This window comes from Caretta caretta, chromosome 6 (assembly GCF_965140235.1).
Source record: "Caretta caretta isolate rCarCar2 chromosome 6, rCarCar1.hap1, whole genome shotgun sequence".
Classification (NCBI taxonomy): domain Eukaryota; kingdom Metazoa; phylum Chordata; order Testudines; family Cheloniidae; genus Caretta; species Caretta caretta.
Window position 1 is genome coordinate 68,846,364 of NC_134211.1, and position 24,893 is coordinate 68,871,256.

A 24,893-nucleotide genomic window follows, 5' to 3' on the forward strand; every position below is an offset into this window, starting at 1 on the left:
CTTGTCAAATTGTCTCTGTTTAATGTCTGCCCTAAGGCAGGTTTTCTAGCTCTTCTCCAAGCTGCTGACCCCACAGCAGACTCTCTCTCCTCACAATAGATTCTCATTTTCTCCTTGTTTTCTCCCTGTGGCCACCATCTCCTGTCCCCAGTCTGACCCTGTCTGGCTCCAAACTAGTTCCATCCCAACCCCCTGAAAACCTATATTCCTGGCCAACTTGTCCCACTTCTGCTGGCTCACAGCCCGGTGGCCAAATTGACAATGAGCAGCATGGAGACGGGATGTATGGGTTTGTTGAGGTTTTCTGGCAGTTGGGTCAGGACTTGTTCCATGCAAGAGTCCCTCCACAGTACTGGGAACCCCCTCTTATCCTCATCTGAGATCCCCTTACCTACACTCTAAAAAATCCTAGGACAGTCACTTTCCGACATATTAATTCTTTACTTATGAGATGTATCTGGGCTGCTGTGGGAAAAAGGAGTCCATGGGTGAGGAAGCTCAGAAATCCCATGTTTGAATGCGATCTAGCTGCAGCTCTGGAAGTTCTGATATTCATGCTCTCCCCTAAACCTGACTTTCAATAAAAGGTGGACCAGTTTCCATGGTAACCTGAATACATACAGGAGGAAGCTGGAGGGAGCCCTGGAGATCCATGCCTTAATCAGAGAAATTGATGACATCACGGAGAGAATTAGTGAGAAGGTGAGCTGCTCATGATTGTGTTAATTGAACGGGTTTCACCCACTGAGAAAAATCACTTCATCTTGAAGATAAGTGTGCACCCTGTAAAAGTGGATAAACTCCCATCCATCCAATCATTATAGAGAGAATGAGCATTTAGAGGTGATCTATTATAATAGCCTCTGTGCAAAATGGGAATGGCAAAACCTCTTTAACCAAACTGTAAATCATGAAGCAAACTCAGCCAGAGTAATATACCGCTTCACTATCCCTGGGGTTGCCTGTGAATCAGAGTCTGTAGAAAGACTGAAATGCAGGCAAATATAATGAAGACTTCTAGTTTGAAGGTATTGATAGTAATTGTCAAAAATTCCAGATTAGGATCAGAAATAAACATTTTTCAGTTAATACTGAAATATAGATTGCCTGGGACTTTTTAGCTCAATGCCTAGACATTCAGGAGATGATTGGATACTTTAAAAGGGACATAGCAAGGTACAGTGGATAAGATACTAGACTAAGTCAAGAGATACAGGGTTCTATTCCTTGCTGTACCATTGACTCAATGTGTGGCCTTGAGCAAGTCACATAATCGCTCTTTGCCTCAGTTTCCCCATTTGTAAACTGAGAATAATAATACCCATCATTGCTTTTTGCTTTGAAATCTATGAAAGAAAAATGCTATATAAGGACTAAGTATTATTATTTCACATGTATGATTTTATATCATTCGTATATGACTTTATATATCAGCAGACACACATACAGTAGCACTTGTTAAATTTGCAAAAAGAAGAGGAGTACCAGTGGCACCTTAGAGACTAACCAATTTATTTGAGCATGAGCTTTCGTGAGCTACAGCTCACCTCATCGGATCCGATGAAGTGAGGTGTAGCTCACGAAAGCTCATGCTCAAATAAATTGGTTAGTCTCTAAGGTGCCACAGGTACTCCTCTTCTTTTTGCGAATACAGACTAACACGGCTGCTACTCTGAAACTTGTTAAACTTGGTAAACAATTTGTTGTAAAATTTTCCATAACAATTTTTGCCAATTAATTCATGTTCCTCTTACGTCTCCAAAATGTCACTTCTGGCAAAATTTTGAGCACTCAAAAATTCCCCTCAAATTTTCACAAAATGCACTTACATTGCAATTTTATGTATGATAAAGTCCCACCTGAAGTTGTCTTTGGCTATTAGCATTATGGTTTATGGAAAAATAGACTGGGAGGGATGAAGCAAATAGAAAGTCTCTCTCGTGCTTTTGTGCTTATACACAAGCATGCAGTTACACACCAGGTCAAGCAGGGTTGGAACTGGTCAAGGAGTTCTGAACTCTTGTTCTACCTTCATAAGTGGCACAGAGAGTTGTCGCGATCATTGCATCGTTGAAATTTAGGACGCGGATAAAAGGAAGGTTTTAAGAGAGAAGGAGAGAGGAAACATTTGAAGGAACTGAGATATGATCCTGTTGTTTTTCTCCTTCTTCTGCCCTACCCCCCAAGAGTGCACTGATACAAGCATTGGATTACGGGAAAGACGTGGAGAGTGTGGCAAACCTGATGCGACGACATGAGGAAATGGAGAGGGAAATCAGTGTCATCAAGTCCAAAATGGAGGTCAGAGGCTGGGAAGGTAGAGGGTACAGAGTGGGGCTGCTAAAACAATGCTCTGTTTTTGTTTCTTTGTCTATGCTAAAATGCTTGATAAGCTCCTTCAGAGAGGCTTAGTACAAGATGAACTGGGAAGGGAACATAGCAGATAGACAATTCCAAGGTCCTCAGAGCAGACTTCTTTATAATGAACTATTGTAGTTCCTTTGTGTTCCCCTCAATTTGTCATATGAAATGCCCACCCTTCTGAAGTACTAAAGCTGAGAAGGACGGGAACGTATTATTTTAGCGTATTATGTTTCTCTTATTTGGAGATGGTTCCACATCTCAGTGCTGGATTGGACCTTCCCTGAACTTGTGGAAAGTATGGATCCAGATCCCTATCACATCTTTGCAACTTGGCTTCTATATCAGCAATGGACTAAACCAAAAATTTGTATCCATTTCTGTTCTAAAAAATGGAAAAACACAGTGGGCACAATTTCCAAGTGTCGTCCCCTAAACAGAATGTCCAAATGTCACATTTTAATGCTCTAAGCAGCTTGTATGCTTGCAAAATTGACCTTTACATGAGTAAGGGCTAATATCTGGATCCTGTTCCAACTTCAGAGGCAGTAGCACAGGTTGTCACAGGTCCAGTCTGTACCCCGTCCTGGCCATCCACAAGGCAGTTGTAAGGAGAATTCAAGGCTCTGGATTCTTGAATCCCTGAATATTTTAAGTTTCTAGGGCCTAAACGGGATCGAGACACTGGCCCAACGTTAGGGTCCCTAGGCACACTCGTGAAACAGAGACCTATCTGGCACCCCTTTCTGAGAGTGGGAAACAGCTGTCCAGCTTCTTAGCCCCTTTGGGTACAGGGCAAACCTTCAGACTCCCATATACTTAAACACACCCTCTCCCAGAACCCCACCAAAAGGTGTGAGCCTGCTGATTTACCATTTGAGTATCTCTGGAAGCTAGTAAGTAGTTGAAAAGCATTTGATACAGAGAGACGCTTTTCCCAGAGTCAGTTGCTCTTTCACTTAATCATGTAAAGCACAGGAGAGTATACATCATGTATAGAACATGACAAACATCCTAATTGCAATGACCTTCCCTACCTCACCCTTCCCTTGGGAGTCCTTGGGGAACCATCTGGGCTCAGGAAAGCAAGCAGGGCCCCCTCCTTCATGCAGGTCCCTATATGCTGGGTTGTTTTTCTTGCCTCTCTAGCTGGATACAAAATGGGCAAAGACCCAAACAAATCAGCTCCTCCCAATTTATAACTCCTAGCCAGGGCCGGATTTGGCACAGTAGGCACAAGACTAAGGGCACCGGCGTTCTAGGGGCTCCTTACCTCTCTAAAACTGTGTGCAACACAAAGGTCAGTTGTAGGCGGGGGCTGGGGAGGGGGCGTGCTGAAGATGCTGTGCCTAGGGTCACGTAGGTTGTAAATCTGGCCCTGCACTTAGACCCTTTTGTCAGGCAACATGCTTGCCTGCTTCCCGAGGTCACCAGAGATCTCTGCCAGGTGACTTCATTGCCAAGGCAACTTCTCCCTTTCTAAGCTTCATTCGGAGCCATCCTGTGGTTTAGAGCAGTTCCCCTTCAACGGAAGAGCACTTCACTTCAGCAACTCTTTCTTGCTATTCTTTTGCTACCAGTCTTTGGAATTCCAGCCCAACATGGAGGCAAATAGACAACAGAGAAGGGAAAAGGCTGCATGTTCAAAATGGAGTTTGCAGCCTGGTAAAGATAAATTCATAAATTGTAGAGAGATTCCCAGTTAGTCACGCAGGTCACATGAGTTAGTGTTCCCAGTTTAATTACCAGCTGGAGATTTAAGGATAATTGCTTATTTTGAATGCGTGTTTGGAGGCCACACATTTATCTCAGCTTTCTTTGGAAAAAAAAATGCAAAGATAGAGAACATGTGATAAATTCATAAAATAATACCCCACTGGTTAATTTTCGTAATATAAAAAAGCTGATTATTAGTGACAATCCTATATATTTATTGTCTATTCCACACATACGATTAGTCATGTCCTGCAGTAAATTTAATGTGGGATGAGTATCTTTTCTGATGATTCTACCCCCCTCGCATATATATATATATATATATACACACACCCACACACACTTCCTTATGGATTAAATCAGCCTGGCAAAATTCTGTTCACCAGAGACAAATATGTTTTCTTGGTGGGCAAGTAACATTCTTCCTTCTACATTTTTCACTATTTATAAATATATATGTTTCTTTTCATCTTTATGGTGGAGGGTGGGGGATCCAGATGGTAATCCTGGGCAATTTGGCCAGGCTGTGTTAAATAATGCCAGTAGAACCTCACTAAATAGCACTTCAGTAAACCACAAACCCACATTGAAAATGATGTTTTGTGACCACAGTTTACTGAAGCAGAGACCAATGAGCTTCTGGTCCTGTGCTGAAGGTCAAGCCGGTGTCAGTAACATCATGTTCCCGTCAGGCCAGTGGGAGTGCATCACGTTACTTCCTGGCAGTCACTGATGCTCTGAAACAGAGCTAGGAATTAGCTGCTGGTGCACCTCATTCACAGCACAGTCTAGGACTCAAACTGCATCCATCCACAATGGGCCTGCTCCCATTTGTGCAGATTAGTGATGTTCTGCTGTACAGTTGTTTAAGGCAGTATCCTGGTAGTTTGTTTTTTCACATGCTCTCTGAACTGCAAAATTCAGCAGTGGACCATGAGTCATTTGGGAGAATTAGAGGTTCTTCTGTAGATTTTGTTTTGGTTTTGGAATATACATTAAAACCTGTAATCTACAGCCAATTATCTACCAACATTTGTTTTTATTGGTTTGATGCCCCTACACTGTGAGGTTCCTTTGCCTCACTTGTAGCTGCCGTCACTTCTCATTCAAGTCACCAGTATGAAAGGACAAGAAGAAATCCTGTTTTAGCCACCTCTCATGCCAATGGTGTACATCCCAATAAAGCAGAGAAGCTTGTCTCTCTCACCAACAGAAGCTGGTCCAATAAAATATATGACCTCGCCCACCTTGTCTCTCTAATATCTTGGAACTGATACAGTTACAACAACACTGCATATAGAGGAGAAAGCGTCCTGGTTACTTACGGGTGAAACGTTCAAACATCAGCGCCTAAGTGGTGCCAATAAATGTTCTCACACACACAGAAAAACAGCATCTGTAAGTGTCAATTGACGTGTGTGTGAAAAATAGCATAGAGTTACTTGGTTTGTGCATTTGGATGATTATTTGCGAACAAAAATGTGGAGTCTGCACGCAACAACTGCCTGTGTATAATTTGTTGCCACAATTTTGGCACCCATGTTTGAAAACTGAGCCCTTAAAATAAGCCGCATGCTTTTCCTCCAAGCGATTGAGTGGAAAGGCTAGCTCATAGGAACCAATACAATAATTAATCTGAGTAAACGTAGTCCATTATAACTCTCTCCTCAGATACTGGAGTTGGAATCTTTCCGCCTTTGCAAGAGGAATCCATCCATAAATGACAAACTGAGTACAAAGCAAAGAGAGATGAAAGACAACTGGCTACGACTCCAGGGGCAGGCCAAACAAAGGTAAAGCCTTCTACGAGGCTACTATCTGAATCTCTGTCAACAGAAACAGAGCTGCTCCTTGGGGCCCTGAAAGCAATTGCCATGGGCCACCAAAGTTCTCTGGGGACTTCATACAATATCCAGTGCAGACAGCTGGGCTTTACTTCTGCAGCAGAATGTGGTTACTTTAATGGAATTTAAGTTCCACATACATATTTTTTATGTAAAATGAGTCCAGTAAGACTGTGGTTTATCCCAAAAATAATCTCTCTAAATTCCCCCAAATCCTCTGACCAGCCCTGGTGAGATCACTGTGTGCAGCAGTTATGTCTGGGTGGGGACAGAAGATTGTTTCTCAGGCCCATCCAAAAATGCAAAGGTTGGCTCTGAGCAGGAATCATCACTTAAGGGAGTGGCTGTGAAGGATTTTATAGTTGCTCCAGTTCTGGCTTCTCATGAGGAATCACTGAAGAAATAATGTCATCATGGTGATTCCAATGCAGTTTGCAGCTACTGTGAGCTCATCTTAACAGCAGCACTATAAGGAGTGTATGGGAATGCTGGATGACTTGAAGCTTACAAATTACCGCAGCCTCAGCTTCTCCCAGCACGAGCTTTGTAGCATAGTAGATCTCAACCAGGGGTATACATACCCCTGGGGGAACAGAAAGGTCTCCCAGGTGGTACATCAACTTATAAAGATTTTTGCCTGATTTTATAGCAGGCTACATAAAAACCCCTAGCGAAGTCAGTACAAACTAAAATTTCATACAGACAATGACTTGTTTTTACTGCTCTATATACTATAGACTGAAATGTCAGTACAATATTTATATTCCAATTGATTTATTTTAAAATTATATGGTAAAAATGAGAACATAAGCAATTTTTCAGTAATAGTTTGCTGTGACACTTTTGTATTTTTATGTCTGATTTTGTAAACAAGTAGTTTTAAGTGAGGTGAAACTTGGGAGTACACAAGATAAATCAGACTCCTGAAAGGGGTACCACAGTCTGGAAAAGTTGAGAGCCACTGTTGTAGAGAATGGTGCAGGAGGAGGGGCTGTGCAGGGAAAGGAAGTAGACAGATCGTGTATTGACTAATGCATAATTGTCCTTCATGTGGCAGGAGGGAAAAGTTGGCAGCTTCCTACCAGTTGCAGAAGTTTAACTTGGAGCTAAAGGAGCTGCTAGATTGGATTCAAAAAATCAGAGGCTTAATGGAAGCAGGGGGCCTTCCTAAAAGCCCAGCTGAGGCAGACAGCATGATTGAGGAACATTGTGAGAGAAAGGCAAGTAATGATCATTGCTTATAATTGTATCCCCTGGAGAACCTTCCCAGGGTACTGTGATTGGAATTACTCACTGCAGGACACCCCATGACCCTGGTGGACATGCTCCCTGTATCAGATCGTCCTCTCTCTTAAAATAAACAACTGAAAGATGCCAGAATATCATCTTTGGAGACTGAAGGCATCTGTGTATCCCCTGAACAGATACTACATGGGCTTTGTGCCCATTCGTGTTTCTCTAAACAAACCCATTGGTGTGCATTAATCCTGAACTGGAGAGTCCACCTCTAGATATAAAGAGGTGCTTCAGTATCCAAGTCCTTGACCACTCTGCTGAAACTGCTAACAAGGGTGTCAGTTAGCACCAGTTGTTATGAGTTATGTTCTGCGATACAGACAGATATCCACTGGGAAGTGGACTGAGATCACCAGCTTATTTCACACAGGGCACCGAATGGCCAGCAGGCGGTAACTTTTTGTTATCCAGTGATGGCAAGCTGAAATACTCCTTATCCCAGTGCAAATTCCTTGAGTCACCTAGTCCCCCTTTTTTGCAGGTTTCCTACTAGGAATGGGATCACTAATCAGCTTTGCAAAACAATGATCTATAAATATCATACAGTTACTACCTCTTCCTCATCCCAGCTGTTCCATCACTGTTTATCATGCTATTCCCCCTACCTTGTCAGATTTCCTTTACAGTTTTGTTACCTTTATGAACAGGCATATTCCCAGAATCATTAATGAAAGTTATGAATAAAAGTCCACACACTCTGTGGGTCCCAGCACTAACAGAATACAATCCTAATTAATCTTCCAGATCAGGATTTAATAACAAACCCCTGATATTCTCCCTGTGCTGCCAGTTTTCTTTCACGTCAGAAACTATCCAACAATGTTAATAATTTTACAATGCAGTACAGGTTTATTGTACATTCCAAATTTCCAACCATAAAATTGACTGTAATTATTAATGTACACAAAGTTAAAAGCTATGCCCTCAAGGCCTAATAGTGATGGAAAAGTTGGATCTAAGAATCAGCAATGTTAATTTCAGGTGATTAATATTCCATCAACTGACTGTGATGTTTTACATGTCCATCTTACTAAAAAGTGAGTGCACAATGGTATTTACTGAACAATTATTTTATTGTCAAATAGTTTATATTGTAACTTCCACATTAAATGTATAGGTCTCATAGTAAATTACATTTTCTACTTAAGGATTCATTATACAGACATATTGCTACCTTTTTCTCACTTTAGAAGAGAAGTTTAAACATGTTTCACTTTAACACCAAGAAAGAGGGTTAAACAATGTCTGTAATGCAATAATTTGCTGTCAATTTATTTGGCAGGAGACAGGAGAAGAGAAATCTCAAGTACAGTTTGCCATCTAGGGGCCACCCTTTATGAGAGAAAGGGATGATATTATGCAAATTAAAAATCCACATCCATTTAATTCTAAACATTTCCCCTTCTGTTCCCAAACAAATCAAAATCTTGATTTTCAGGGAACCGATATCTCTTGGAGAAATAAGGGTATTTGTTTTCCATATTTATTTGCTTAGACTTTCCCTTGCTGTTTCAGTGACATAGCACAAAGATGAATGGATATTAGTATTGGAAGGTTAAAATACAGTCCATTTCCTTCCCTTAAAGACCTAGATCCTGAATAGTTGATTTTCCATAAACCTTTGACATCAATCTTTCTAATGAACTTTAGGAGGAGATTGAAGCCCGAATGGAAAGATTCAACTCACTCTGCAGCTTTGGTCAGAAACTTGCCAACTCTGGTCATTATGCAACCCCTGAGATCCACCAATCTCTCTCCAGATTTCAGCAAGCCTTGTCTGAACTGATCCAGGCATGGCAGGAGCAGTATGTAAAACTGTTTCAGGCCCAGGACTTACAGGTAAGTGATCGACAAAAAAATGTAGCATCAATGAACCTTCCTCGGCGCATAGAGGGATTTTGAAAAGAATGGGCAGACTTAATTTGGAATTAGCCACAGGTGGTGAGGACATAAGTGTGCATACCCATCTGATAATGTATCATTTATCTATTACACACAAAAAATATATTATAAGAACGTTATTGAGGTTGCAAAGTCAAGCACTCAAAAGTTAGGAATGCCAGAATTAAGGTTGCCTGTACAACCTTAATTTGATCCCTTTGTGCATATAAGAATGGCCATGTTGGGTCAGACCAAAGGTCCATCTATCCCAGTATCCTGTCTTCCATCAGTGGCCAAAGCCAGGTGCTTCAGGGGGAATGAACAGAACAGATAATCATCAAGTGATCCATATGCATTATGATACAGTGTTTAATTACTTGATACTTTCTCCACAGTGCACAGAATGGCTGGTGCTCAAAGAATGAGCAGCTATTCAATATTTAGTTTTCTCCTCCATTGTTCAATATGTGGCTCTAGGCCTTATTTACTGCACACAATTCAAACCATGCTCTGAAGAGAGAATGATTAATGTCCTCATGGGATTTTCTATGGTGCTCGTCAGTATACTGTCCAAGTGCTTCCACTCTTCTATATGGCTCAGAAACATGGACAACTTATGCCAAACATACCAAAAGAATAAACAGCTTTCATATCAGATGCTTGCATAAAATTTCTCAAATAATATGGCAAGACAAGGGTGACAAATGTGGAAGTATTAAGTCTTGCTAGTCATTCATGGGAATGTTGATTAGTAAGAAAAGATTCAGATGGTTTGGACATGTCAAGCGAATGCTGGATTACAGAATCCTAAAGAGTGTTCTGTACTCTGAAGCTCACAAGAGTAGAATTTATTCTACTTAATTAGGACCAGATTCTAATTCCTTTTCTCAAACTGAGTAATACCTTACTCCACTGGGACTCCTCACAGAGGACGGTACTATTCATTGTGAATAAAGGTATTAGATTCTGATGTGCAGCATTAGCACATATGCCACTGATATTTTTGTTGCATATGAGAAAATCCAGTATCCTGAGTCTAAGTAGTTGTTTATACCAGCAAGAGAGTTCTGTTAATAATAGCTAAATACTTACATGGTATACTTACGTACACTGTTTACGTACACTTTTCATGTTCAAGGTACTTGGTCTATTGTAGCTAATTAATCCTCACAATAGTCCTATAGAGCAGGTAAGTATTTACCAGCTCCATTTTTACAGATGAGCATTATCCCTATTTTACAGGCTAGAGATTGAACTCATGGTTGCTTTTTCTCCCCTAAACAGAAATTCTTTGGCTATGTGGAGCAGAACGAGAGCTGGCTCAGCAGCAAAGAGGCCTTCTTGGCCAATGAGGATTTAGGGGTAGGTGAGCTGGATAATGACAGCATTTCCATTGGAGCAGGGAGACATCAGTGAGAAGATAGGGGAAGGTGTGAAATACTCTGACATCCTGTGAGCCTTTTTGAAATCCCCATGTAGCTCTTCCTCATGAGAAGGTCCCCTCTGCATCTTGCTGTTTATGCAGAATCCTGTTTCTTTTATTTGTTTTGTACACAGAAGGCTCAGGCTTTCAACATCAGATATAGTGAAATATTCTACCCACCTCTGTTAGAGATGGAAGCTGGAATTACATTTGTGACCTGTCACATATGGCCCAGGAAAACATATCCATCTTGATTATCACTACAAAAGGTTTTTTTCCCCCTCTCCTGCTGGTAATAGTTCACCTTAACTGATCACTCTCATTATAATGTGTATGGTAACATCCATTGTTTCATGTTCTCTGTGTATATATATATCTTCCTACTGTATTTTCCACTGCATGCATCCGATGAAGTGGGTTTTAGCCCGTGAAAGCTTATGCTCAGATAAATTTGTTGGTCTCTAAGGTGCCACAAGTACTCCTGTTCCATATCCATCAGGGTAAATAACATGGAATATGTCCGGTGTTGGTGTCTGGTGTCTGTCTCTCTGGGGTTTCAGTGTGGATGTACACATGAACAGTACCATCCATTGAAATATGGCAGGAATTCGTAGGAAGCCATATATTTTCCATTCATCTTCAGCTCATGAATGCACAAAAAATATCCTATTGAGTCCTGTCTGCCTTTCAGTTATGTTGCTGTATTTACTGATGATGGACACGCCTCCAAAGATTCATATAAATGTCTGGATATTTAGATACTTCTCTGCTGCATTGTGATCTGAAAACAGGGCTAGAAATTTCATGAAGATAACTTTCCTCAAGAGATTTCCAATGCTTTCTAGTGTCATCCAGGCTGGAAGTAATGGGAGAAACATGCCTGACTAAAGTTATAGTATTTTAATACCTCTGATTCTGAATAGGAAGTCCAGAGAAATGCAAAAGAGAGAGAGAGAGAGAGATCTGAATCATGAAGTTTGGATCACAAAGTTCAGGGGACTTCAGTTTCCATGCTTCTTATCAAACTGGACTTGAGTCATCCAGTTCAAATCTGGATCTGAGCTTTCTCAAAGTTCATAGGTTGGATCTGGTGCTCTGGTTTAAATCTCTCTCTCTCTCTGACATATTTGCTCATTAACCCTGATCCCAGCTTGTCATCCCATATTTATGCACTTCCAGCAGATATTTCTTGCAAGGTTAGATTATGACTAAATGCAGCTCAAATCCACTAAAATGTTAGAGTCTTCCGTCCTGTGGCTTCCTACAAGGGCAAGAGAAATCTCAGTATTGCCAAACCTCAGTCAGCTCTCTGTACCAAGCATCCAGCAGATTGCTCAGCACTGAAGCAGACAGAACCTGAACTGCTGCCCCCACGTGGTGGGTAGAAAATCCTTGAAGGCCAGGGGACCATGGTCTCAAATTCAAAGGCCAATACATTTCCAGGCCAGTTTGTGCGGGAAGGGTAATGTCAGTTTAATTTCTGAGTCCTGAATGTGCTGGGTGGTATGACTCCCATTGAGAGCAGCTTCCTTCTATCAATGGATATTATCACTGAATCCCATCCAGGATTCTGTGCCCAGTGTGGGGAGCCTGCAGCGGAAACACATGCAGTTTGAAAAGACTCTGGAAGCCCAGATGGAGAAGATTGATGTGATGGCCTCCTTTGCACAGCAACTGAGCCAGAGCAAGCATTACGACTCGGAGAACATCACAAACAAGTGTCAGGCTATTCTGAGGAGGTAAAGCCAACCCCTTTCCCGGTCACTATTACCTAGCCTTGCTCAAATGAGACCCTTCCTGCTCTACTCCTTTTTATTTAGATATTTTAGAGGAACCATAGACATTGGTCTGTACTTAGTCCGCACAGCACTTTGTGCTGAGGTCCTGCCACACTTTGCAAGCTAAGGAAGCTTGAGGCAGGTCAGGATTTCCATGGGAGACTTTCAGGGAACACCTTGGTGCTGCAGGAAGAGGTGTTGGTGATTCAGAAAGAGATACATCTCTCTGCGTTTGTACTGAATCAGTGTCCCTGCCTGGTATTAGGGATGCAGTGCTGCATAGACATAGCCCCTTATGGATAAGAAACTAGAGGGCTGTCATGACCAGTTCTGGTCATTAAACATCCCTTGCATTTTTCACAACTGTAAAGGGGTTGACCCAAAGTCCTGACCAAATTCCCAATGGAGTTATTTGTGTCTGTCTAAATTTCACCCTTTAATTTCAGTTGCATACGGTGTTCTTCACTTCTTGTCTTAAAATGTTGCACGTTGTTTTAGTGCACTGTTAAACAGCTGTTCACACTAGGCGTGACTGAAACGATCTGTGTATAGTTTGTAAAGTACTTTGAGATCCTTTAGGATGAAATGGGACATATAACTATATTATAGTGACCGTGTTATCTCATGTATGAATTTACTTGAATACAGTACTCAGGGTCTCGATTACTTGTCACACTTCATACTGTTTCCTTTGTATTTGGTAATAACGGGAGAGGCTACGTTTCAGAATGATGTGGCTTGAATATGATAAACTTCCACGGCTGAACCGTATTTCAGGAACAAGAAATGTTGTAGGTGATCTGCATGTAGGCAGAATGTCAGGATTATCTTGCTGATCAGGTGGCAGCCTGTACAGCCATCCACAGAAGGCATTGGTAGTGCCTGCTGGTGACAGGTATAGTGTGTGCCTGTGCTGTTCACGTTTTCAACGTACAACTTTTAATGGTGCTTAACTACAGAACCCCTGAAATTCCAGTCCTGGGCATCAAGTCTGCCATGCTGAATTATATGGTAGTTGGGTTATATGGATAGGTATCTGTTAGAACATAAAGTCACATTGCAAACCTGAGTTTTGGAGGTGAAAGGCTAAAATGCTAACCACTTATGCTAACTAGTCTCTTCTGCTGTAGCTTTGTTCTCATGTGTCTTTCTTTATCCCAGGAAAGACAAACTGCTGGAGAATGCCCTGGCTCGCAGGCATGTGCTGGAGGAATCCAGGCTATTACAGAAGTTTCTGCGGAATTCCTTTGAGGTACAGTTATATTTTCCTCATGTTGTTGTGATTTCTTAAAACATTTGATGACTCAGTGGTGCTGCTTGGGCATGAATCCCTGAAGTTTTTTAACTAGGAAAGAACCAAGGAACTGAGGCTGGGATGACATCAGGTGAGACGGGAAGATATAGGCGTAAAGAAAGAAAGCACCTTCTTCAACCGTCAAGCCACACCTGCCTCCCCACCTAAAATTCCGTTGCCATTGTTTTTAGTGTCATGTGAGTTAGAAGGAATGGTAGTGGCTGGAGATACAGAGATGACCTCCTCCTCTTGAAGGACAGGAGCAGATTGCGGAGGCATAGAAAGGAGAATTCAGCCATTTTTGCTTTCTCTCCATTCATTAGCCCCACATTTAGATATATTAGAGGGGATCCTAGAAAATGAGATCTGAGTAGCTTCTGAAATTCTTGTCTTCTTCTGTGTCTCCTCCCCCCCCCCTCCCCCCAGGTGGCAGCCTGGATAAATGAGAAGAATAGCATTGCTTTGGATGAGAGCTGGAAGGACCCGAGCAACCTACAGTCCAAGCTGCAGAAACACCAGACTTTTCATGCAGAGATCATGGCCAACAGAAATCGCATAGATGGCATCAAGGCTGTAAGAGATGCAGGGCTGATGTGGAGAGTGGGGGCTGGCAGGAAAGGTTCAGCCAAACAGAGTGTCTGAATCACAGGATATTAAACAAGCAGGGGCAACTGTGTGATCCAGGACAAAATAACTTAAGTTCTAGTTGGTGTTGTCTCACTTTAGAATCTGCAAAAAGGGTGCAATACTTTTACCAACCTCTAAAGTAAGTTTTGAAGTTTAGTTTGTTAATACGTCTCAAGAACGTAGAGCATGTCAGATGGAGGGTGTTAAGAGGAACAAAGAGTTTTAAGGGGAATTATTACTAAAATTTTGCCTTGGCAAAAACCAGCCAGTAGGGGAGGCATGCGGGAAATGTGACAAGCTTTGGCTAGGTATCGGGTATCAGGTGTGTCTGGAGATGCTTATGTGTTTATTTATTTAACCTAAACTCAATACAGTAATTGTTGTTGTTGTGACTGCACCATTCATGTACAAGGTGCTTCACAATAGACACTTCAGAGTTAAGAGTGAAGCTTCAACCCACACTCATCTCTTTGTGCCTGGGTATTGCAGTGCCCGATCCTGTAGAACACTGCAGTGTGCAGCTGCAGCCTTCTCTGAACTGCCTGGCTCTGGTGCCTTTAAACAGTTATTTGAAAGGATCTTTTTTTATGGTTCCTTTATGTAACAAAGATGGTCTGCGAATGATTCTGTAGAGGAAAATCTACAAATGGAAACCTGTTATGGGTTCTTTCCTCTCCCACTTCTCCCCTTTGCATAATTAAAAGGTACTGCAATCTAACTTTAGAAGGATATAATACAAACTTGCTCGTGGGCTGAGACCGTACCGCAAAGTTGCCAGCCTGCTGGATGGTTTTTCCCCAGCTAATCCATAAGCATCTGAAACCGGGGAGTTATAATAGAAATACTGACAGACTCTGACTATGTCATACAGTGCATAAGGAGGTCCTGCTTTTAGCACCCAGAGGTGTTAAATAGATAGAGATGGGTTGATGGGCACCTACTAATGCCATGCTGGCAAACCAGATTTAGTGCCAGCCTTTAGGCAGTACAGATACTGCATACTCTCACCTCAGATGGATCCTCTGCCAGGAGGCTGTCGTGTGTTTTTGTAAGTCAGTACCTGACCCCCAGGCATCCTGTTGCAATAGGTCTCTGGCATTTCAAATAGTGCTAGAGACCTGAAGTCTGGCAAGCTCTACTGCCATCTCAATTCCAGCAACCGTTCTGACTTAGAGTGTTTTCTCCTAGTGCCACCACACCTCACGTGTTCTGGTAAGGGGTTAATAAAGATTGTAGAAGCAGTGGCTTATGGATGTTGATAACCAAGCACACATCTCAGACAAACAGATGGTGCAGTGGGCTAATCGAGAGGGTGGTGTCTGCTGTCTTTGCTGCAGGAGGGAGAGAAGATGCTCCGAGAGGGACATTATGCTCCTGAGGCCATTCAGTCCAGACTGCAAGAAATGGAAGAGCTCTGGGATGAGCTGCTGGGAAACTGCCATGAAAAAAGGACCAAGCTACAGGATGCCTACAAGGTAAAGCTGGAGACAGGTCCTGTTGCCATTTCTTGTGACAGAGCAAGGCAGCAGTGCTAAGTTTCGTCAATGTGCCATTGCCTCACATGCTCTGTCACACCAAGCCACTGGAGCCAAGGAGTTAATCATCAGTGGCACATAACAAATACTACAAAGCACACAGATGCACTGAAGCTTTCAAAAAGAGGTGGGAACCCCACGGAGAGAAGTCTGTTGCTGCTGCTATGTTCTCGTGTGATGTCTGCTGGTAGAAGATTTAGTTTAGAGCCAGACCTCCGGAGGAGGATGCAGAGGCGATATGCGCTGAATTATCACATCCACCAGCTGCCTTGGGCATGTCAGAGAATCAGAACTGGAAGGGACCTCAAGAGGACATCTAGTCCAGTCCCCTGCACTCATGGCAGGGCTAAGCATTATCTAGACCATCCCTGACAGGTGTTTGTCTAACCTGCTCTTAAAAATCTCCAATGAATGGAGATTCCACAGCCTCCCTAGGTAACTTATTCCAGTGCTTAACCACCCTGACAGGAAGTTTTTCCTAATGTCCAACCTAAATCTCCCTTGCTGCAATTTCAGCCAACTGCTTCTTGTCCTAGCCTCAGAAGTTAAGAACATTTCTTCTCCCTCCTCCTTGTAACAACCTTTTATGTACCTGAAAACTGTTACCATGTCCCCTGTCAGTCTTCTCTTTTCCAGACTAAACAAATGCAGTTTTTTCAATCTTCCCTCACAGGTCATATTTTCTAGACCTTTAATCATTTTTTTGCTCTTCTCTGGACTTTCTCCAATTTGTCCACATCTTTCCTGAAATGTGGAGCCCAGAACTGGACACAATACTCCAGCTGAGACTTAGTCAGCATGGTGTAGAGCGGAAGAATTACTTCTCATGTCTTGATTACAACACTCCTGCTAATACATCCCAGAATGATGTTTACTTTTTTTTGCCAACAGTGTTACACTGTTGACTTGTATTTAGCTTGTGATCCACTATGACCCCCAGATCTCTTTCCGCCATACTCCTTTCTAGGCAATCATTTTCCATTTTGTATGTCTGCAACTGAATGTTCCTTCCTAAGTGGAGTACTTTGCATTTGTCCTTATTGAATTTCATCCTATTTACTTCAGACCATTTCTCCAGTTTGTCCAGATCATGGTTTTTTGTATTCTGTGAATTTGTTCAATGGACTGTGTTCTCTACATTTGCACACCCCATCAGAAGTGAGGAGATAGTTCATTGAGCCCTGAAAGGTTTTTGAAAGTGACATACATGCTCCTTGACAGAGGGGGCTGGGATTTTTTAACCCTAAATGCCTGCTGACATTTGCTTCCTGCTTGCACCCAGGCCCTGCATTTCCAGCGGAGTGTGGAGGATATGGAGAAATGGCTGGAAGATGTGGAAAGCGGGCTAAAGGCTCCAGACAGTAGCAGTGACCTGGTGGTTTTGAATAGTCTCCTGAAGAAACATGGGGAATTGGAGGAAGATGTTGCTAGCCATAGGGATCGGCTACAAATGCTTGTGGACACAGCCCGTGAATTCCAGCAAGAGAAGCATTTTCTTGCAGATGAGATACAGGAGAGAGTTGATCAGGTGGTGCACAGGTATGTGAGTGTCTGCCCATTTTCTCACTTCTCTGTCCCCTTCTGCCTTTCTCACCTTTATATTTATTTTCTCACTTCCAAGGCACCTGCTTGTATCAGCTTATGATCTCTCTGTTGTGTTAATTTGGTTCCATTTTAAATCTTGCAGGTACAAGAACCTAAGTGATCCGCTGCAGGAGAGGCGTGGGAGTTTGGAAGCGAGCAGGCTGCAGTACCAGTTCTTCCGGGATGTTGACGATGAGTTGGCCTGGGTTAATGAGAAGCTCCCACTGGCTTCCTCCAAGGACTATGGCCAATCCCCAACAACAGTCCAAAGCTTACAGGAAAAGCACCAGGTAAAATAGCGTGGACATCCCCCCTGTTTGAAGTCAAGCAGGAGAACGTGGGATGGTGCCTATGTGCCTACAGTGGAACACTTCTCCTCTGCTCTGGTTACAGCGAAACCATCACTGCCAGGGATGACTCTTATCCTTGTCTCACCAGGGTGCTCTTTATTGAGCAATTCTGTGCCTTTGTAATGTTCAAGACTGCACCCATGTCATGTATTTTCACACCAATACTCTGTGTAGTGTACCCTGCACTCCCCTTTGGGCTCCCTATCCCTTTGTGCAAATTATTGAGCTCCGACCCTGGCTGTTGCAATACTAAATAGATTTTACAAGCTGCTGTGCGTGCTGGCATGGGTTCTCCAAGCAATAGATGTCCCAAGAAAATATTTTAAAACTCAGCAGATGCATCCAGGGCACATTAGTCTTCCAGATGCCTGCAGAGTGAGGGAGTGACAGGAACCCTCTCCTGCACTTTTTGAAAAAATAAGGGTGTTAACAGGACGTTATTACCTTTATCGCACCATCATTTTAGCAACAAATTTCAAGTTAGTTACTAAAGTTTTTGCAAGGTTCAGATGTGGCATCAGAGACAAGGAGAACCTGGAACTTTGTCATCTCCCATACCAATGAAACAGCAGCTGTGTCGCGCATGTTTTTCACATAGAGTAATCTGCTCCTTTGCAATAGATGAGATGGGAGAGAAGAATTTCATGGTAGGGAGATTGCAACAGCTACTGGTTTTGCTGGGTAACGAGGGGCACTTCATTTCAGTGCCATCCCCATTCTCCTGTTGGTTAAACTTCTGCAATTTGTAATGGGGCTAGGGGCCAGAAGATCTACTAAGAGCTATCATCCCCTGGGAATAGATTTTTGAAACACCTGACACCTGGTGCAATATGATGCAATTCAAGAGGAAAAAAAATCTGCTCTTCAGTATTTTTTTAAAGCCATGGGGTAAAAGTCATGTCCAGTCCAGGTGGTTTATTAGAAAGGTGTGAACTCCCGTGAAGGGTGCGAAAATCATCCCAAATATCCCTTGAATTAAATGGAAAATGTATAACAAAGGGCTGTCAAGCATTCTCCAGCATATTGCTGTGGAGGTCACAGGTATATTGTGAATAATTTATGTTTGATGTAGATTTTATTTTGACCAGTGAATGGTCAAATAGAACAAATGAAATAGGAAAATTTATATTGTTTTAAGAACATGCAATTGGTACGGGAGGCTCATTTCACCAGGATGGAAAGTGGGGACAAGTTTATGCTTCCATTTAAACTCCTCTGTTTAAAAACATTCTGAATGTTGACATTGTAGGGAGGTAGGTTTAGGTCCCTGAAAGGTCTGAATGATTGGGGTTGGATTTGCCAGGGGAAGGAGCTTGGGCTGGGAGGGTGGGGACTGTAGTGATGACATCTTAAGCTGCAAAATTCTCCTTGTTATTTATTGCTGTTTCAAAATATTTCAATAGAATTTTAGTCTGGGGGGAAATAGTGTGTATTACAGTGGCAAAATAGGCCTGCTCTTTCTGACATTTTGCCAGTTCTTCCGATGGACGAGAGATTGGTCCTCAAAGCTTTTAATTCAGATTTCCGGTTCTGAACCTTTTAGTTACTACAGGCCACTAGACATTTTTACACTGGTGGTGTGGGGGATCTCATGTTAAAGATCAGGAACCAGTCTCCACTCTACTGTGAGATTAGTTTCACCCTCTAAAGAACACTGTTGTTTTATTTCTAGTCTTGGTGGGCCAAGTTTTCAAAATTCAGTCCCACCTTTGCTAGCACAGAAAGGAGCGTGAAGGAAATTTGTGAGTAGATATCTAATACCTGCCTCTGCAAATGTGTATTTACCTGCATATACAGCAATTGTGTTCACACAAATATTCAGTTTGTGTGCATAAATGTAGGGTTTATACACACCACTGTTTCCATTTCCTGTGGGTACAAATACAGGAGTTTTGAAAACATGTCCCTAAATATTAAATAGTGAAGTTCTTCTTCACATTGCTGACTTATTATTAATACACGGTACAAACTGTTTGACACTGGATTCTGTTCTGTTGGTGTCAGACATGGTGTCACTTTTCAGCAACATAGTGGCTGCCTATGAGATTAATAAAGGGAAATTAAAGATAACATTAGAATCAGGGCCCCATCATTCACAGACAAGTGATCTGCCGGTTGAGCTAAAAGTATGGCTCCTTGCTAGAGAGGGAATCTCTTCTACATAATGTAAAACTGCAGTGTAACTCTCATTCTGGCTCAATTCCGTAGTAATTACAAATTAAGCAGAACTATTTCATCAGGCTGGGAAATTCTGGGAAATGCCTTGCGTGTAGGGTGCTGTCATTTTGTTACCTACAGAATGCATGGCCCTCTTGACAGACAAGTAAGAAGACCGAGTCCCTACCCCAAAGAGAATGAAGTCTAAGTTACACCAGTAAGACAAGGAAGAGCACCATTGGGTGGGAATGTGTGTGCATAGGAATGAAATGAATTGGTTTGGCAAACACCAGATGTTTTCAAACATTGGGCTGGAAGAGGGTGTTGGGGAGCTGGTTTGAGTAGTTCATGTCTCCTGCCATTATCTCCTTGTCTTGGCCATCGCTGTGTGTTCCTATTGTGCTTCGAAATGCCATTTTGGTAAAGCTGTGTTTCCAGGAATTTTGTTGACGAACTAGAAACATTTATTTAGCTGCTGAACTGATGGAAAATTGGGGCTGTTTCCTAGAAGTTCATTAATTAACTCATGAAGCATGGCATAACCATGGATTCAAGTAGGCATTTCAGGTGGTTACTTCTGGTAACAAGTATTTGTGGTTAGGATATTTTACCTCAAAACCTTAGGGAAGTTTAGATCAGGAGTTGAACTTTGCAGCTACCCTCTCTTTCTGTAACTAGCCAAACGAAACTCTTAGTCCAAATACTCCTCAGTTTCCAATAAGTTATAGTCTGGATCTAAACCTTGACGCATCTTTAAATGTGGAAAAGACATTGATTTGTAATTATTAAATTGACTGACTGGGCTCCTAAGTGCAGTATATAAGTAGAAAGGTCTCCATTGCTTACATTTGGGGTCTCTCATTTGTGCTTTCCAGAAGTTGGAGAATGAGATTAGCAGCCATGATGCTCTAACAAAAGTGGTGGTCAGCACTGGGCAGAAGCTGGTGAGGGGTGGGCATTCTGCTTCCGAGGAGATCATGAAACTTTTGAAGAAGCTGGAGGCCTCTGTAGAAATCTTGAAGGCTGAGGCTCAAGAGAGGAGGAGGAGACTCATGCAATCATATGAGGCCCATCAATTCCTCAGTGAGGTAAGAAAGACTCATTGTATGTGCAAAAGGGGGTCAATTTACGAATTTGCCAGGGTGCCAGTTAGATTTTAAAGCTGAAATCTAACAAATTAGGTTTGTCAATGTATAATAGAATCCAATAGGAGAACCCCTTTTTATTGAATCCAGGGAGCATTAGCTTACTAGTTTAATGTTGGGTTCTTTTCAGGTCAGCTTTTAACTTGAATAGTATTTCTCAAATCAGGACACTTGCTTATTCTTAACCAACCAACAATTTATTAATTCACTCAGAACCACATAAATATATAATCAACAGTTCACCACTCAAATGTACACACACCAGTTGTGTATATTACACACACAATATAGTCCTGAAAGCAATGATTACATACTAGAGTTGAGGCTCAGCAGTTATATCAAAGAACAATGCAAATTACCACAATTTCTTATTACCAACAATTCTCGATTCTTTATTACCTAACACATTTGTCACACTTCCAAATTTCCACTGGTCTTTAAGCCACTTTGAAGGGTGTGGTTACTTCTCTTGGACTAGACTGGTCCAAAAAAGGACAAGTTTTGAATATTAAAAGCAATTGCTTAAGGTTATTGTTTTCAATCTCTCTTAGGCCAATTTGCTTGGACTTATGAAGGTGTTAAAATCTAAAATATGGTTATTTGAGGTCTCCCTAGAGAGTGTAGACTCAGCAAGATAACCTACAGCTATTTCTATTGAGGAATAGAAGAGGAAATACAAACTTTGAGATGAAATCTCACCACTTCTTCTTATCCTCTTAACCAGTACTAAATTTGCAATGAAAGAGGTGCTGGGGCTCAAGCATTTTTTTTTTAATTTTCATAACTGACGTGCCAAGCCCAGAGGTGCCGGGGCTATGAACTGCCAAGCCTAGAGATGCTGAGGCTCAGCCCTCTCAAGCCCTGGCACAAATTAAGCACTTCTCTGAACCCGGGAACAAGGGAGAGTCCTTCCACATGGCTGGCATGGGCGTCGGTCGCACTTGGGATTCTGCAGCTTGTTGTGTTGGGTTCAGTCTACTCCCTGAACACATGATGGCCTCAATTTTTACACTCTAGCATCAGGGCTCATTGGAGGGGGCCACACTGTGATTCCTATGGGACACGTTCCAACTGGGTCCTCAGATTTCAGCTCTTAGTTTCTCTGCTGCTTCCATTGGTAACCAGAAGATGGCATTGGTGTATAACAAATTTCCTTAATCTTTTTCTTGTCTGGAGGTTTTTTAAATTTGATTCATTTCAAGGATTGTATTTTATTATTTGCCCCTACTATCAATCAGGAGCCCCCTTTTAAACAATTTCTCTTAATATCCCAAAGTTATACCCTAGTTAATGTCTTTCAATGTTTCTCCTTCCTTGTGCCAGACAATTCCTATTAGTTCTAGACTGCAACAATTATTTACAATGAAAACCAACAATCCTTATAACCTTCTAAATTTGGAGGACATACTCTGTGCATTCTCTGATTATACTAAGCATTTCACATTATTTAGGACTTACAATAGAACAAGAGGCCTTTGCCGCATATAGAAGGCTATAAATCTAACTCAGAAGGCAAACAAATGTGCAGATTTTAATTTGGGGTGAAAGACAGATTACTCATGGTATATTTGATTTACCAGAAAACAATGTATAGTTTATAATTTGGGGTGAAAACATATGGCTTGGATTTCTTGTGGTAACAGTTTACCCAATTTAACCTTCACTCTTACAGCCACATTTCTAGTTTCTTTAACTGGCAGCTTCCCCACCCATTTCTTGCCTTGACCCACTCCATGTGGAAAGCGGAGTGTTTGGTAACTTGGAATATTTTAGCTAGGTTGGGAGGGAGAAAGAAATTTACACCTATGCAAATAATGAGAGATTCTTGCCTAGGTGATTAACAATACCCTCATTTAGCCGTTTAAGTATCTGTAGTTGGGGAGGGGAATGCCTGACCTCAGCTGATATGTGGGTCTTTAGACAGAGCGTCTCACATGATGTGAACTATTTTCTTATTGTCTTCATAGGTGGATCCTATTGTGGGATAAACAGAGGTGGATAGTGTTTCTAATTTTAAGGCCCTGATGGAATCATTACTTATTAATCATTCAAGGCATATCCGTCCATATATCCATTACATCATGAGGCTCTCGTACTGTCCTCATTTTAAAGGGTCATTTGTGGAACTGCGCCTTTAAGAGGCTCTGAACAGAGCCAGTTGCAACTGGTTGTTATGCTATGCAGAAGGCCCAACCATGCTAAGCAGTGACAGGTAGAATTCAGACACTGAATGAAGCAGGCCTTTGTCAGCTTTCTTGACTCTGAGTGGTAGCTGAACACCACCATAGATCAGATGTCCACAGTGCTAACTGGTGAGAGTTCTTGGAGTGGAACAGGATTAAATTAGAATCCCAAACTATTCTTGTGACTTTTCATATTTGTTAAGTACTTATACAGATAGGAGGGAGATAAAAAACTGCTTCCCCAGTTACCACAATGGGGGCCAACTACATGACTCTGAGGACTGGGTTTAGTCTCACAATTTTCAGAATGAAAGCTACTATATTGCATTGCAAGGTCACATCTGGGTTGCTGTCCACTATCACCTTTAGGGTCTCTTGGGCATTACTGCTTTCCAGATTTCTTTCTCATGCGTGAATATCTGTGTCTCAAGTTTATCCCTGCATTTCCAACAGCTTTTGGAAGTGGAGTCCTGGATGACAGAGAGGGGGTTCATCCTTGAGTCATCTGACTGTGGGAAGAACGAAGAAACCACCCACGGGTTGCTTCGTAAACTGGAGGCTACCAAGCTGGATGTGGAAGGGTTCAAGCCCCGCATTGAGAAGCTTCAGGAGACTGGCACTAACCTAATAAACAGCGACAACCCAGAGAGGTAGGAAAACGGAACTGGATTGCTGTTCCGCTTCTAACAGAAACCTGCTAGAACTGAACAGAAACCTGCAAACTGAAAAGAAGAGCAACCCCCATTAACCATTCAGTGACTCTGTCAGAAACACTGTTGTTGGGCGACATTTTAAACGCCTTCTTTCTCACGCCAACAAAAACATACCTTTCATTTTCATGATTTCCTGCTGTTCAGAAAATGCAACAGAACCACATAACAAGCATCAAAAGGTTATAGATCTTAGCCTAGTTTCTCTGGCTTCTGCCTACTCCCAGCAGTTCTCATCCAGACCTCATTTGTTTAAAGGGTCTGAGATCATCATGCCTGGGAATTAAGCAAATCAGTATTCCTCATAATTCATTACCTTTCTCTTTCCAATATGTTTTTCTGTCAGGGGGGAGTGGGGAAGAGGGGGAGAAGGAGCATTCTCTGAAATAGATATTTTAATTTCCTGAGCCAATTGGTTCTCACACTCCTAACATAATTTACCCTATCACTAGATTCTTCCTTTTTCTTGTATTTGAGCTACTGCAGGTTCAGCTTTGACAGCACTAGAGGGCAAAAGAGACACTGTACCAACATAGTAACAGAAATAGTTTTTACTAGCTAAGTACTCTACCCAATGACGTGGCTGGTGATCGTTATTCTTTGCAGTCCAGCCATGCTTCTGAAGCTCCAGGCTGTCCTAGCAAGCTACAAGTCTCTCCTACAGAGAGCTGAGACCCAGAGGAGACACCTACAGGAACAATACCAATTGTACCAGTTTGAGAGAGAGGTCCAGTTAGTGGATGCCTGGCTTTCCAGCAGACTGGTTGTGGCGGAATCAGATGACTATGGGCAGGACTTGGAAGATGTTGAGGTAAAAAGCTTCCTGTCTGGTAGAACAGGGAAGGTATTAGCTTTATTGTATGTATAGCTGGTGGCATTGAAGCACAATATACAGACAAAAATGAAGCAAAATCAGATTCTCTGTTACACACATTGGGTCTAATTTTTGCCTGGTTAACCCATTTGCAGGGCTCTCTGCAGCAGCGTTGACCAGAGGAGAAAGTTGGGG

At 42.1% G+C, this 24,893-nt stretch overlaps 1 protein-coding gene across 1 annotated transcript in view; it reads left to right on the plus strand.

Annotated features, from left to right (window-relative positions):
• The window catches only part of SPTBN5 (spectrin beta, non-erythrocytic 5), a 145,598-nt gene that overhangs the window by 96,348 nt on the left and 24,357 nt on the right, over positions 1–24,893 (plus strand). Inside the window, exons 40-54 of the mRNA XM_048855659.2 lie at positions 588–702; positions 2,188–2,301; positions 5,749–5,870; positions 6,979–7,141; positions 8,868–9,056; positions 10,383–10,460; positions 12,088–12,260; positions 13,461–13,551; positions 14,020–14,166; positions 15,558–15,695; positions 17,038–17,294; positions 17,443–17,629; positions 20,722–20,934; positions 23,628–23,824; positions 24,491–24,695. Coding sequence (XP_048711616.2) covers positions 588–702; positions 2,188–2,301; positions 5,749–5,870; positions 6,979–7,141; positions 8,868–9,056; positions 10,383–10,460; positions 12,088–12,260; positions 13,461–13,551; positions 14,020–14,166; positions 15,558–15,695; positions 17,038–17,294; positions 17,443–17,629; positions 20,722–20,934; positions 23,628–23,824; positions 24,491–24,695 — 2,389 coding nt within the window. The remainder of the gene's footprint in view (positions 1–587; positions 703–2,187; positions 2,302–5,748; positions 5,871–6,978; positions 7,142–8,867; positions 9,057–10,382; positions 10,461–12,087; positions 12,261–13,460; positions 13,552–14,019; positions 14,167–15,557; positions 15,696–17,037; positions 17,295–17,442; positions 17,630–20,721; positions 20,935–23,627; positions 23,825–24,490; positions 24,696–24,893) is intronic.